The sequence below is a fragment of the Pelecanus crispus genome, chromosome 5 (genome assembly GCF_030463565.1).
Source record: "Pelecanus crispus isolate bPelCri1 chromosome 5, bPelCri1.pri, whole genome shotgun sequence".
NCBI lineage: Eukaryota > Metazoa > Chordata > Aves > Pelecaniformes > Pelecanidae > Pelecanus > Pelecanus crispus.
Window position 1 is genome coordinate 48,150,721 of NC_134647.1, and position 16,061 is coordinate 48,166,781.

General features: G+C 38.9%; 1 protein-coding gene across 2 annotated transcripts in view; it reads left to right on the forward strand.

The window, feature by feature from the left end:
* Positions 1-16,061, forward strand: part of BRINP3 (BMP/retinoic acid inducible neural specific 3) — a 228,164-nt gene that overhangs the window by 116,938 nt on the left and 95,165 nt on the right. For both annotated transcript variants that reach the window (XM_075711317.1, XM_075711318.1), the window contains one exon: positions 10,721-10,911. In XM_075711317.1, coding sequence (XP_075567432.1) covers positions 10,721-10,911 — 191 coding nt within the window. The remainder of the gene's footprint in view (positions 1-10,720; positions 10,912-16,061) is intronic.

Here is a 16,061-nt window from a genome sequence, read left to right on the forward strand (position 1 = left end):
GAAGTCCCTATATTATCACTCTACCCTTTTTAGGACTAGTCTCCACCTAACCAGTGGGACTAAAAGTTTCAGAATGGGATGATGAGGCTTTGTCATGTGACTCCTATTAACTTAATGGAATCTGCATCTCTAAATCCCCACAGACTAATTTGGAAAGGGTAGCCTGATGCATAATTGGGATCCAGTCACCCAATGGATTGAAGAAATCCAGTGAAGAGGCCTAATGTTCAAGAGAGAGCATAAATTGTTCCAAATGAAAGATAATTAGTGCCTGTGATTACCCATCTAGGCATTACAAAATGAACTGACATTTCAGAAATGCAGTTTTATCCCTTGGTGAGTGATTATATTAAAGATAATTCTGGTGATTGAGTATCCTTCCAGCAGGACAGTCTTGTCAAAATCCTTTATTCACCTGAGGAATGGTTCTCTTTAATACATTTCATAACTGAATCCTAACCATATATTAAAGAAATGACAGCCTTCTTATTCTCTTTTGGCTGATACCTGAGATCTATAACAACTGAAATCGCTCACAGTAGCTCCATTTTGGAAAAGACCATTCTGGAAACAGGGTGAATTTCTGTCTTACTGTAGTAATTTAAAATAATAAAGAACAAATTCTTATCATTATCTTGGGAACTAGTGCTTCTACAGCAAATCCATCACCATTAGAATTTTAAGAACAAATTACATGCCTTGACCAGCAATTTGGAATAAAATTCCCAAAATTTCTTTTAATTACTCAGTATATTTCTTCCATGCAAAAAACACACTTTTTATGGATGACTGTATGTTTTCTTGTGTATATAGCACGTAGCACATCTGAACAGTAAACTTAACTGCAGAAGAGAAAGAAAATGTTTCTTAAAATATAAATCATAATAATTAAAGATTTGGCTGTAGCATGTATCCTAATGCAAGGGTTATCCAATGGTAAAAAATTATTTTTTAGGATTATTAGCTATTTGCTAATTATTAAGTAACATAACTTTCAGTACTAACAGCCATATGGTGAAACTCATTTTCAAGTTGAAATTGGACCTAACAACTCAGGGAAAACAGTCTAACACAAGCATAGCTACTCTTTAAAAGTACAAAGCACCAGTATCACACTGATCACAAAAGAGCTACAAACTTAACACTTTTTAGGTAGTATGGCCCTAAGTAAAAACTAAAACTTAAGGGTAGTTATTCTGAAGATATTTGAAAACTGTAGCTTAAACATTCAATATCCTCCCAAAAGCCTCAATATTTGCTGCAGGGAAACTGGGGTAGGGTACCCTTTTCTCATCACTCTTCAGACCACCTCACAAAGGCCCTAAAATGCAATAGCTGCCACAAACTTGCAAAAACTTTCCACTCATTGGGAGGCAGTGTTGACTTCTGGGCTCTGTCAATGCTTAGTGAAGTCAAAGGGAATTTTTGTATTAACTTTGATGGGTTTTGATTTAGGTCCCTAACCTCAATTTTTAGGCATGATTTCAGGCACACCTGCTGCTTTCCATTATCATTGGGTGGGTGCTGAATACTTAAAAAAAATAGTTCAATTAAAATAATTACAGGGAATTAGTAATTTCTAAGAATGCTTTCACGAGGTAGCTAATAAGCCTATACTTTTCTGTATGTGTTAGTTCTCATTTTTGGGCTAGATTGAATGGGGATTACCGGAGATACTTGTCCATACTTTATTAACATGTAATTAGATTTTTTTCTTTCAATAATGTAATTGTACTTTCCCTTTAATTACAAATTGTTTTATTGTGAAATCTTTGTCACTTATGTAGCTCCTGAAAAGCAGAAGACCAAACTGAGTGTGCACAGTACTTTTATTTAATGAATACCAAATCATCTGTATTCATAGACATAAAGGAAAGCTTGGCAAATGAGTGATCCTGTGGTAAGATTTGTGTGCCTCTGTGACCATTTGGCTTGCATGAATATCCCTTTTTGACCATAAAGGGAACTCTTGCACATGGTTGTTTGTGATACGTTCCCAAGTCTTTATTCACAAACCCAGAAATATAGTCCTCAAGGGCATTCTGAAAGGAGAACTTAGGGAAGTTCTATTTTTCTTGCTGCCACAAGATAATGTGGAAAATGACGTTTCTCACTGCTTCTTTTTCTTATGGAAATTTTATCTTCTTGTGACATAAGCCAAATGTCCATAATGAACAGCTTCAAGCTGCATGATAGGAGCCTATGATTAAGCAATAGGTTCACAGGCAAGATCATGTGCCTGTACACAGGAGCAACTTCTGCTTCTGCATTGACTGTCTGCAGTGTCAAATCTGCAAAGGAGAGCCGTGGCTGCTCATTTTTGTTAAATTTTGTGCACAAATGGGGATGCTGTGTTGGGCTGGGCCATCACTAGGAAGTGAGGAAGTTTCCTTCACCCCTTTAGGACAACACATATCCTGTTTGCGTTAGCAAAATTGCAAATTTACAGAGCACAGACAACACTGACCAGAACAGCTTTAGGGGAAAGGCAAGAGAAGACTCATACAAGGGAACTCGATTCTTGAAGGTGAGACAAGACTCTACTGGACAAGTCCCTGAGCATCTCATTTAATTAGAGTTGCTTTGAGCAGGGGATTGGACTGGATGACTGCCAGAAGTCACTTCCAGTCTAAATTACTTTCTAACTCTATGAGATGTATTTCTGAGTTCTTTATCAGCTTTGAACTAGCAGTTCCAAAAATCAGACTCTCCTTTGAATGAGAGACAATACACAGTATTACTTTTTCTCCTTTTGTTCTGCATGTATACTTTTCTCTTTTGCTTGCATACAGTGTGATGCAATTAAGGTCCAGCTTGCTGAATATACAAGAGCATTAGCTACTGTACACTTTACTGGTTTACAAAAATAGTGTGCAGCAGTGAGCTTCAGAACTGGAAGTTATTGTGAAGATTAGGGCACTACTGTGGAATAAGTGTAGAATGAAAATATCAGTGGGTCCCACGTTAAAAGGTATTCATTTTAATGCTCTTCTTACATATAGATGTAAAGGCTGCTCAGCAAACCAGTTGACTTGGTGATGAAGAAATTACAGATAACTAACATACTACAATGAAAAGACAGGCCCTTGTTCCAGGTGTCTGGGTGATGTGAGTCTGATTCAGGTGCTTTGCAAGATGAAGATAGTGGACTTTGTAAATGAGTCCTCCTTGCACCTGGAAACATGGTAACTGTTCTGGATAAACAAATTTGCAAGACTTTTCCAAGACTTCTTATGAAACTAGAACCTTTTTAGGCAGTTGGCTAAATGGTAATCTCAAATGTTTGAGATTGATTTATTTTTGCTGTTATTGCCTGTCATAATTGCTCAAAGTGTTCATTACCAGGCCATCAATACATTTACCTCTCTGGGTCAGGAAATACCCCTTGATAATATTGAAGGCTTTGAGTATCAAAAGGAAAAAAGGTAGTTCTGTCTTTACAACAGAAAATCTTCATGGGCATCAGTAGATCACCTTAACCCTAACCTCTTGTCATTCTCCTCTCCACTGATTACAGTTCTACAAGTGTGTTTACCTTTGCTATTCTACACACTGAATAAACAAGGTCAGATTTTCTGCCCCTGAGTTTATGCCCCGTAATCCTCTTGAGCAGTACATTACTCTGCATACACAGATGGGAGAAATTGTCAGGTGGTGTAAACCAGTGAATCTCAATAAATTCTGAAGGAATTATAGTAATTTACACTAACTGCTGATACGACTTTTGTTTTCTATAACACTTATTTCAAGGTAAGATACAAACTATTGGCAAATAAGGGATGGAGAGTCCAGTCCTAAATGACTGATGTGAGAAAGAAAATTGAAAATTTAGCATCAGACTTGCAAACCCTCCCCACTCCAGGTATGTAAATTTTCAAGCATTTAATATGGATGCTAAGGGGAAGGAAAAAAAGCAAAAATATATTCTCTTTCTTTTCTCTCTCCATCTATTCAATGAAGACAAATTTCAAATCCTAAACCAGATGGTATGTATGGAATTAACATGCACTGTTATTCACTTGAACCACAGATATTATACTACATCTGGCTTAGCATTTATATACTTTTTGAACTTGTGCAATTCCATCAGCATCTGCTTAAGTTTGGGAAAATGACCTGATAAAACCTTAATGGTACATTCTGTGATCCATACATGAACAGATTTTTGTTGTGGTTTAGCCCCAGTCAGCAACTAAGCACCACGCAGCCTCTCGCTCACTCCCCCTACCCCAATGGGATGGGGGAGAGAATCAGAGGAGTAAGAGTGAGAAACACTCCTGGGTTGAGATAAGAACAGTTTAATCATTGAAATAAAGTAAAATAGTAATGATAATAATAACAATATAATAATGATAATAACAATAATAATATGCAAAGCAAGTGATGCACAATGCAATTGCTCACCACCCACCGACCGATACCCAGACAGTTCCCGAGCAGCGATCGCTGCTCCCCAGCCAACCCCCCACCCCAGTTTCTATACTGAGCATGACGTCATATGGTATGGAATAGCCCTTTGGTCAGTTTGGATCAACTCTTCTGGCTGTGCCCCCTCCCAGTTTCTTGTGCATCTGGCAGAGCATGGGAAGCTGAAAAGTCCTTGACTAGCATAAGCAGTACTCAGCAACAACTAAAAACATCAGTGTTATCAACATTCTTCTCCTACTAAATCCAAAACACAGCACTATGCCAGCTACTAGGAAGAAAATTAACTCTATCCCAGCCGAAACCAGGACAATTTTCCACTAGCACTAAACTATTTTTTGTAATAAAGGCATAACATTTTTTTTTTTTTTGCTTTTTACTGTAATTCATTACAGCTATTGTAGCTGAGATATTCTATTTAATGAGAAGCTTTTGACGAGTTCATAGGCCAACGACCTTTATGCCTTTGTGAGGTACATATATGTGTATGAAGACAGAGCTCTAAATAGGTAACTGTGGATGATGCTCAGATATATCTGCCTTTGAATGTTATCCTTTTATTACTGTTTCCTCACTTTCTGACATAAAGTGATGGGAACTGCTTGGATCACTGCTTTTTCCTACCGCTACCCAGTCTACAGATGAAAATATGAAACATCATGACATATGATCCTTTCTTCGTTACAAAGATGTGCGTACAGGAAAACAATCTCTCAATAACTGAGGTAGAAAATAGCACTAAGTATTTAAATCATACGAATATGTATTATTATGTATAACAAAATATATTTACTCCTTCAGTAGATGGTTATATTTAGTTACAGTTGTTATAGCATTATTCCAATTCTACCATGTCAATGATGGTGATTTGCATTATTTATTTAAATAATTCCTGAAGATATTCTTAAGATACACACAAATAATTTCTAATTTCTGAGTGACATTTATAAACTGTTGTTTAGGAGTCTTATATGTAAATGGCCACAGATGGGTTATGTGGCTAGGTAAATTCTTATGTACCTATTTTATTTCATACTTTTAGTTTTTGAAAAACAGCATGTAGAATATTTTTCTCAACTCAGGGGTTTAACTTATAAATACAAATCCTGGAAAACATGTTCATATAAACCTAGAAAGAATTAAATTACAGGCTAAGTTCTAAGCTTGCAAATTTCAGGGCTCGGAGGGTCATTAGTATATATTGTGCCAAGGTCAGTCTATAGTGAGAATGTCAGTCCCAATGAATATCTGTCAGTGACAGCAGCTACATGGTAATACAGCATCAGCGTAGTGACTCTGCGAATTTCTTGAACCAATTATTGGATTATGTGGTGGTGTTTTGTGAGCATTACCAAATGTTTTATGCTGTTTCTTTAAAATCTGAGAAAGTGAAGTTAACTGTCTCCTGAATTTGGTGAAGCAGAGAAAATACTGCTTTCAGAATTTGTGGAAAGCACAGCTGTGTGGATCCAATGCTGAATAACCATGTTTTCTTAGTATAGACTGTCATTAATCCTTTCAGTTCTTAAAATTCGTAACCTTGAATAGTTTTCTAAATCCTTTTTTTTTTTTTTAGCTAATGCTTAGATGTCATCTTAGCCTATTTCATGGTGGCAGACTGTAACTAGTAAAAACCAAGATTCATCCATGTTTCAAATGTGACAGAAAAGTCTCTTCTGGCATGGGTTTAATTTTCTGTAAATTAACTTAAAACTCAAATTGTCTTCCACAAATTAAATATGAGTCAGTGATGTTACTTTACAAACCCCTGAGTTCTGGATGCAAAAGGGAGCCCTGTTACAATTCTGCAGTGACATGGATGCCTGAGTTCCAGCTTATAGGGTAGTTCTCATTTTTTTAATCAACTTTTTCTAGCAAGTGCTAAATCAGCTCTGACAGATAAAAAACTTTCAGAATCTGTAGGATGCTTTTTGAACAGCAAATATTTTTGAAACCTACCTGATTACACCTGGTATTAGCATAGTGCCTGAGAATACCAGTGATGAACTAGAACCCACTTGTTTGAGATGCCATACAAACACAATGTAGAGGGTTTTGAGGAGAAAGAGCTTCCTTCATGTTTACACCAAAGGCCTCATCACTCCAGCTGCATGCCTTTGCTCAACCTTGGGAGATGTAATCTGATGTTATCTGAGTCAAAGTAAACATTCAAAATCATTTGAACCCAGTTACAGAGCATGAAAAACAAAACTTATCTGTCAGGGAACAGGGATGAAGACTGCAGGGCTGGGGATGCTAGGGGATCCTACCTGCCAAAACACACCCACCAGCAACTGCCACAGCAAGCATGGGATCAAGCAGGACTAGGATAATAGGATGATGTGATAACTGTGAGGGCGTTCAAAGGTTATTTTCCTGACATATTCTAATCAAAACAAAACAACACAACACACAACATCGTCCTTTTTCAAGCTATTTTTTTTTGAAATGGGAGTTTTTATTGCACTTCTGCCTTCCACCCCCTGGAGAACAAACATCTTTGATGGGAGAAAAATAAACAAACTCTGTTTTAATAATAAAACTTACCAGATTTCTGTTGAAATAGAAGCAGTCCCACCATCTCTACCAATAAATAATACATATCAATCAAAAGAGTTTACACCAGAGCAAGGTGAGGTGGTATACTGGCTAATGAAACACAAAGAACCTCAAATTTTTTTTTTCTTTACTTGCCGGAGATTTCCTGCAACATTAAGGGCTTGTTGTCTTTTACCTTATAGATTATAAGATATTTTCAGTGGAAAGCTGGTCGAGCTTGCAAAAGTCACTTTAATGTAAATATACTAGCTAAGACCTCTGGAAAAGGGGAAAAAAATGGAGAGAAATCTCCTAGTGAAATTTTACAGCTTATTTGCACAGCCTGAACTGGTAACTGATACAGTATTTACCCCTGTGAGTTCTGATGTTGTCTGCTCTGATATAACTGTGTCTTTATAGCTCCACAAACAGCTGCACAAAGCCCATGGACCCTGGCTCAAATCTCAGCCCACTCCATTGTTTTTAATTTCAGAAACATCTTTCATACCAGCTAAAATCACAAAGCAGGTTTTGAAAAGACAGGTTTTATTGCATAGGCGTAGTTGAACTCCAACAATGCTGGAACCTAGACCAGGTTTTGACGACAAATTTCTCTCATCTCAAAGTACAAGTCTTTAGACATTGCTGTGCTTTCCCAGTTCTCTACTCATGGCAGTTGGCATGGATGCAGCATGGTGTGAATAATGGTCCACCAGTCTACAGGACTGGCACCACCTTGCACCAGGGTAGTGTAGCAAAATGCAGTGCGCAAGTCTGTGCTAATGCAACGTGCTCGTGCCTGCCCTGCCAAGCAACCTTAGTCTGCTTTGCAGGAGGTTTTGACAGCAGTTAAATAAAATGCAAACCTATATCTACTTATTACAGAAGAAAGATTAGGCAACTGGATGGGGAAATCCTGTTACTTATGGAGGCTGCTTTAATTCCTGGTTCTTTGGAGTTCAGGCAATTAATCCCTGCTTTTATGACTGCATGCACAAAAAAATGACCCATTATGAGACTGTAGTAGGAGAAGTATAAATATAGTGGTGAAAACTGAGGTAGGCTCCAGCTGGAATAGCCAGCTGTCCTGGGCAGCAGCTGTCCCTTCCAGGACAAAATGAACATACTGGACAAGCCCAGCAAGTCTAATTAGATAAGAGGCTCCTGGATAATAGCAGTTTTGCCTGTGTGAGGTCTGAAAGGTCTGACTGTCCTCTGAATTTGTGAGAGATTAGAAAACACTGTAAGGTACATTGTTTAAAATGAACACACTCCTCTTTCTCCAAACACAAATGAATTTTGCAAGCTGAGGTAGCTGTGTGTCAAATTTGTCAACAGATGTAGTCTCCTGTACTGAGGCATATATTCTTCATTTAGCGTTGCTCACCACCAAGATTATCTCACTTTAAAGATGATGTCATGTTTTCATCCTACATATTACCCCTCTACAGATATATTTTTTTTGCATGTAAACCTATCCAAAGCTGGCACCCCATCCTCTGAATGGGCAAAATGCCACTGTAGCAGATGGGTGAGCAATGAAACTAGCACAAGTGACAAGTCAGACCGTACCAGGGTAGCTTCCTTTCCAGGAACAAGGAAATGGCATTCAGTGGAGTTGTTCAGCACCTAAAATATAGGTATAATGATATTATTCATTGATTCTTGAGATTAGTGTTGAAGAATACAAGTTATCAAACACAGGCTTAACAAGTGAGATAAGTGTTTTTGTAGTTACTGCAGACTAAGTTGCACAGAAGAAAATACTGAGTCAGTAAATTACTTTTCTAATTAATTTTTTGAAGTAAAGAGTTTTGCCTAAACACATTACTAAATGAATGAATTAGTGCTTAGCCTGAAATGCAGGAAAAACATATACATGACATAATAAAAATGGAAAATTCCTTACAAATTTAACAGTATCAGCAGGTCTGTTTAGGAATGGTTCTTAAGAACTCAGTCAAACAAATGAGATTTTGTTTTGGTTTTCAGTAATCCTATAGGAATTAAAATTTCTAAATTAAAGAGTATTTCTCCATGTCTCTTTAAAGAGAAAGGAAGTGAAAAAAACCACAAGACGCTGAAGCTTCTCTTTGCTTTCAGAAAAGCACCTCTACTTTGAAAGTTAGGAAAGTGTTATTTATGTTTCCCTTTTTAAAAAGAAACTGATTAACATTCTTATTACATATTTTTATACTATTCAGTTATATAAATATGGTTTAAGATATCTTTTATATCAGGTTTCGGGCATCTTAGCATTGCTGAATTGATTAGAAAGCACAGGCTTGCTTATAACAAGATTGCTTACAGCAAGTTGTAACAAGGTATCTTTTCTGAAATCAGATATAATACATGCTTTAAAAGAAGGAAACAAAAAACGTCTCAAGTATTACACTGGTTTCATTTTCTTTTATGCTAATATTAAATACTAAAAAATGAAGGTATTAAACAATCTTGGAAATAAACACATTTTATACATTATTTAAATTGATTGTCTACCGAATATCTCTATATTGTTGGTAAACAGGAGTTAGTATAGCAGATGTATCCCCAGTGTAATTGCATTTTAGGCATAAATGTGTCCTATTTTATAGTTGTTATTCATACAAGGCATCAAAAAAAAAAGAATAAATACCTAGAATAGTATCTGTTGTCCATGGGCTTAGGCACCGAAGTATCTGCATTTGCCAGCAGGGAGGGATACCTAAGCATTAGACAACAGCTAGGGAAAACTTTGGCTTGCAATTTAAGATTTATTCATATTTTTGAGATAGATCACAGTATTAGGTTGTATAACTCTTAACAATACTTAAGCATCAGCCAATTTGGAACAGCGATTTGATGGAATTTGTTATAATCAAGACAGCGACTTAGTTAAAGATTCGAGAATGGCAAGGTTCACTTTATTACCTACATGGAAGAAGTACACGAAGGAGAATTCAGCTACACAGAAGGATCGTGGGTGCAGGGGATAAGGGGGACCCTCCTATTGAGTCACGAGATTCAGAATAGACCCTCTTGCTTTCTAAACTCCTTTCAGAGAGGAGTCTAGGTGCGGCTATGTCCAATCTTAGTCTCAGGCTTGGTCAATGGTTTATGTGAGTAGGGATAGTATATATGGATATATATGTAGCCAAATTGCACACACACAAGCGCACACCGAGGTTAACCTGTGATCAAAATTTCCCTTTTTGTGAGTTTCATGAATTACTCACTTTTATGTGCCAGCATTCATCAATGGATGGTCGGTGAACCTCACGAAGTCAGTTCTTTGAGTCCTCGTGAAATCAATGCACAATTCTTCAGTCCTCGCAAAATCTACAGGCAATCCTTTAATCCATGTGAAATCTATGGACAATCCTTCAATGCTCATGAAATCTACCCTGAGAGGCCTCCCAGCTCAGGGGGAGATACTGGGTAACTGCGGTCCTGGAGAGCTCAAAGAGGTCGCCCTCTTGGATCGCTATTTATAGGATCTCGAGATGATTTGCTTTGGTTAGTAATTTATTTTTACATTCTGGCCACAATTTGTGCTGAGTTGTTCTGATGTACCATTCAGGCAGCAGATAGCCCAGGTGTGGACAGAGATTGCCTGACACCCAAGTCGTTAGGATCAAGGTAACAGCACAATAGGGCTTTTTCTGGGATCTCAGGGTGGCCCAGGGGGGCTGTACTACCACACTACTTTATTTCTAGCAAAATGAGACTTGCAGAAGATGTCACTGATGAATGCTGTGGTTTCTGTTTCCCTGCTCAGGAGAGGAGTCGCTCACCATTTTTGTGGACAAACGGAAGCTGAGCAAGAGGTCAGAAGGAAGTGATCCCAGCACAAACAGCTCTGCTGTTACTCTGGAAACCCTGCACCAGCTCGCAGCTTCCTACTTCATTGACAGGGACAGCACACTGCGTAGACTCCACCACATCCAGATTGCCTCCACTGCCATAAAGGTAGGGGAAGTCTTCTAGGACCAACCTGCAGATGTGTTTCCAGATTCACTAGCTGCTTCTCAGGAAAAATGTGTTTTGATTAGTAAAAAAAAGATTTGTTAGCAAAACAATAATTTTTGTTCTAAACTTTTTTACCTGAATCAAAGCATTCCATCAATAATGAAGGTTCGAGTTTAGAAGAGGGTCTAATGTACTGAAGATATTACTCTTGATGAGTGATACCTAATTTGAATGGTACAGATGGCCCTTACAGAAGTGTTTCATCAGTGACACAATCTCCTTCACATGTGTGCTCAGCAACTGCATTTATAGGCAAACTTATGTCTATGTACAGGTGCATACAGTTCCCTCATACTTCTTTTCTTTTTTTTTTTTTTTTTTCAAACATAATTATTTTACTGTTGTGACTGAAAATTTTGTTTTTTTTTTTTTAACTGACCTTTGGAACAATTTGGAGCTCTTGGTTGTGGAGGCACATCTTATTTTCTGTTAGGAACTTATTTTAGTGCAGTTTGTCAGTCAAAGCATCCTGCCTACTGGCTGCTGTAGGTCACTCATAGCACTGGAGGATGCTTGGCTAACTAAGATCAGTGCCCTGGCAGGTATTATATAAAGCAACAACTGTTCTTTTGAGCAGTTCTCTAGCCTAACATTGCTTGTTTGAAATAACCTCTCTCAGTCCATTTCCAGCATTGAAGAGCAAATAAAATTTTAACTTGCAGTTGAATATGCATTAATTATGAAGCTTTTAATGTGAGATGTGATTTAGAATCCATTCCACTCATTGGATCTTCCCACTGGTAACTAAGGTCTTCATTAAAGACCATCTGAAGCCAACTGCAGTTTCCAACTACCTTAAGCTGTTACTCAAATAAATATAAATTTACCTCCTTGGGAGTGCCAGGGCCTTTACAGTGAAAAGGATACAACTGCAATTTGTGGTTTGGCAGCACCTGTTCAGTTTGGCTGCTGGACTAAGGAGGATATTCCTCCTGTCCCATCCATAGCAGGCTGGCAGCATGGCAGCTAACCCTAGCTCAGAGCTAGTCATCTGCAGGTGCAGCATGGTGTTTGGCTGTTCAGGCAGCACAGCTGAAAATGCAGCAGAACCAACACAGAGTCCAATATCATCTGAGGGTTGCACATCGGATCACATAGTCTTGCTGCAGACCATTGTACTACCCATTCCTCTGATCTGACATCTTCATAATCTCATTGTTTATTATGTAGCTGCACAGCAAGCTTTAACACTATGCTCCTTCCATCAAACAATATGCAAAACTTGCCTTCTATGTTAAGATAATTTATGGCTGAAACCAGTGGTAACTGAAATGATAGAACATAGAAATGTAGAGACAAAACACTGTCTGAAAGAAATTTCTCTTTTCTATTCACTGATTTTTTTTTAAACCAAATTTGTGTCATAATGCAAAATTCAACCTTGCTTGCTGACCTTCTGCATGTCCAAAGTTTTTTTACAAACTACAAAATAACCAAGTTTTCTCTCCACCCCCTCACTGAGATGGATATAAATGCAAGCTGTAGTCCATCAGCAGATCTGATTTGGTTAACTGACTGGAGAGGTCTCTAGAAAATGGTTCTCACATCATAAAACAACAGTGCTGATACATGAAACCCTTGCTTTTTAGCTTGCTTTCATTGAGATACTGGGAGCATTTGCATTACAAATTTCTGTTGTCAGAACACTCAACTGAACAAAAGCCCTGTTTCTGTTGAAATGTAGGAACACAAAAGCACCCAGAGAAGGTATTTTTTTGTTCTCTCCCCACATAGATTTTTGAAACATTGCTGGTTTTAAATTGGAAAACCACCAAATAATGTTCCAGATCCATGGCGTAAATAGCATATTTCAAGATTATTTATTAAAACATATATACTGACATCTGAGTTAGAACACAGGCTAGAGCTGCAGAGCCAGATCTCTGTGTTCCAGCAGATCAGCTTGAGGGCTGATTCAGGAGAAGTGACATCCTGGGCGACCTGAGAACCAGGATGGTCATCAGCCAGCTCTCTGCCTTTCCCTCCTGGGTTTCTCCAGAAAGGAGAGTGAATCATAGCATCATAGAATGCTTTGTTTTGGAAGGGACATTTAGAGGTCATCTAGCCCAAACCCCCTGCAGTGAGCAGGGACAGCTTTAACTAGATCAGGTTGCTCAGAGCCCCATCCAAACTGACCTTGAATGTTGCCAGGGATGAGGCCTCCACTACCTCTCTGGGCAACCCATTCCAGTGCTTCACCACCCTCATTGTAAAAAGTTTCTTCCTTATATCCAGTCTAAATCTATTCTTCTTTAGTTTAAAACCATTACTCCTTGTCCTGTCACAACAGGCCTTGCTAAAAAGATTCTCCCCATCTTCCCTATAGGCCTCCTTTAAGTACTGAAAGGCCACAGTAAGGTCTCCCTGCAGCCTTCTCTTCTCCAGGCTGAACAACCCCAACTCCCTCAGCCTGGCCTCACAGGAGAGGTGCTCCAGCCCTTGGATCATTGTTGTGGCCCTCCTCTGGACCTGCTCCAACAGGTCCATGTCCTTCTTGTGCTGAGGGCTCCAGAGCTGGACGCAGTACTCCAGGTGGGGTCTCACCAGAGCAGAGTAGAGGGGCAGAATCACCTCCCTCGACCTGCTGGCCTCGCTGCTTTTGATGCAGCCCAGGATACAGTTGGCTTTCTGCGCTATAAGTGCACATTGCCAGCTCGTATCCAGCTTTTCATCCACCAGTACCCCCAAGTCCTTCTCCACAGGACAGCTCTCAACACCTTCATCCCCCAGCCTGTATTGATATAAGGTGTTGCCCCATCCCAGGTGCAGGACCTTGCACTTGGCCTTGTTGAACCTCATGAGGTTCACACAGGCCCACCTCTCCAGCTTGTCCAGGTCCCTTTGGATGACATCTCGTCCTTCTGGTGTGTCAACTGCACCACTCAGCTTGGTGTCGTCTGCAAACTTCCTGAGGGTGCACTTGATCCCAGCGTCTATGTCATTGATGAAGATGTTAAATACCACCAGTCCTGGTACGGACCCCTGAGGGACACCACTTGTCACCACTCTCCATGTGGACATCGACCCATTGACCACGACCCTCTGGATGTGACCATCCAACCAATTCCTTATCCACTGAACAGTCCACCCATCAAATCCATATCTCCCCAATTTAGAGAGAAGGATGTTGTGGGGGACTGTGTCGAACGCTTTACAGAAGTCCAGATAGATGATGGCTGTTGCTTTTCCCTTGTCCACTGATGCAGTCACTCCTTCAGAGAAAGCCACTAGGTTAGTCAGGCAGGACTTGCCCTTGGTGAAACTGTGCTGGCTGTCTCGAATCACCTCCCTGTCCTCCATGTGCTTGAGCATATCTTCTAGGAGGATCTGCTCCATGATCTTCCCAGGCACAGAGGTGAGGCTAACAAGTTGGTAGTTCCCAGGGTCCTCCTTTCTTCCCTTTTAAAAAGTGGGCACAACATTCCCCTTCTTCCAGTCCCCAGGGACTTGACCTGACTGCCATGACTTTTCAAATATGATGGAGAGTGGTTTGGCAACTACATCAGCCAATTCTCTCAGGACTCTGGGGTACACCTCATGGACTCTGGGGTGCATCTGTAAGAATCCAGTGCTTACACCAGCAAACTACTGGGTGGATTTTCAAGTCGCAGCACCTTCTGTGTCTGGCTTGCTCACCACAGCTCTGCTCAAAGCCTTCCTCGGCAGGAGAGATAGAACTGGGTATTTGCAGATGGAGTCCAATAAAACCTCTCTCAGTTTACCATAAGTCCCTTCTAGCCAGCATCAAAGAAATCCAATATAAAGATATTGGAACAGGTTTAGAAATTCCTGAAATTCTGAATTTATTTTAGCAGTTTTCCAAGTGATGCACAATCATTTTTTGACTGCTGACTAATTAACACACAACCCCCCCCAAGCATGTTCAGAATCTATTTAGTATTTGATACTATCCTTTTTTATTCACTCTCAGATAGCAATTCTGTATATTAAAACACAATTTGCATGCACATGTAACTTCATTTCATTGAAAAGAAAAAAACCAAAAAGGATAGTTATGTTTTGAATAGTTTGTTTTCCCTTCCTATCTTAGTCAGTCATTTTTATTTACATTTTGGATTGCTTTTTAAAATGCAGCATATTGGACTCTACCATACTAGCAGAGTTGTTTATATTTTAGGAGGAGAGAACTGAGAGTATTAATAATGTTTCATATAACTCATACTCTTACTAGGAAGAACTTAACTATCCTTTTGGGAATGCTTATCTGAATAAAACAAAAAAAAATGTATTATTCAGAACAGGCAAAACTTAAAGCACAAATCAAAAGACATGATATTTGCAGATAAATTGCAACACTTCAGTACACAAATGAGCTCTGCCACAAAGGTGCTCCTGGAGTTTTAGACTTCGAAATGAACAGCAGTCCTTTGATAATATTTGCTTATTGGCTTGTTTGTTTGTTTTTCACATTTCTTGTGACGATGGGCAACCTGAAACTGCAGCAGTAGTTAGAAACCACTTTGCACAACTGTTTGCACAACCATGTATTTGTTCTTTGTAGTGTTGAGATGGCTATCCTGATGTCTGTGACACCCCTAAAAATATAATTCAAGAAGAGAGATTAAAAGTACACTTTTCTTCCTTCAAAAACACAAACAAACAAAGCCAACATTTTTCGTTCCCTTTAGTTCCAAAATCAGTATAAGCCTCCCTTTGCAGGTCAGACTAGATCACTCCTCATACTTGGTTTTTTCTATAGTTGTACCTGCAAAAAAATGCATTTTTTCTCTAAAAAAGCAAAAGGATACTACTTATAAACAACATGATATGTCTCCTAAACAAGTTATGATATTAATTCTGTGCCCTTTCTTGTGATTTTTGTTTTCTCCTGACTTATCTGTCTTTTAGGCTATCTGGTTTGGGGAGGGACAAATTTTCTTTTTGTTTTGTTGTATTGCATTGTAAATTGGTAACACATCAATAAGGTTTAATGATAATTTAGCAACAAAAATGTAATAATAACATTATCAGAAGAAATATTTTCTCATCTACCAGAGCATGAAAGTAAGAAAAAACCAAAGTATGCAGTAGTAGAGGGGGTCCTGAAGCTACCTTCAAAGCACCACTGA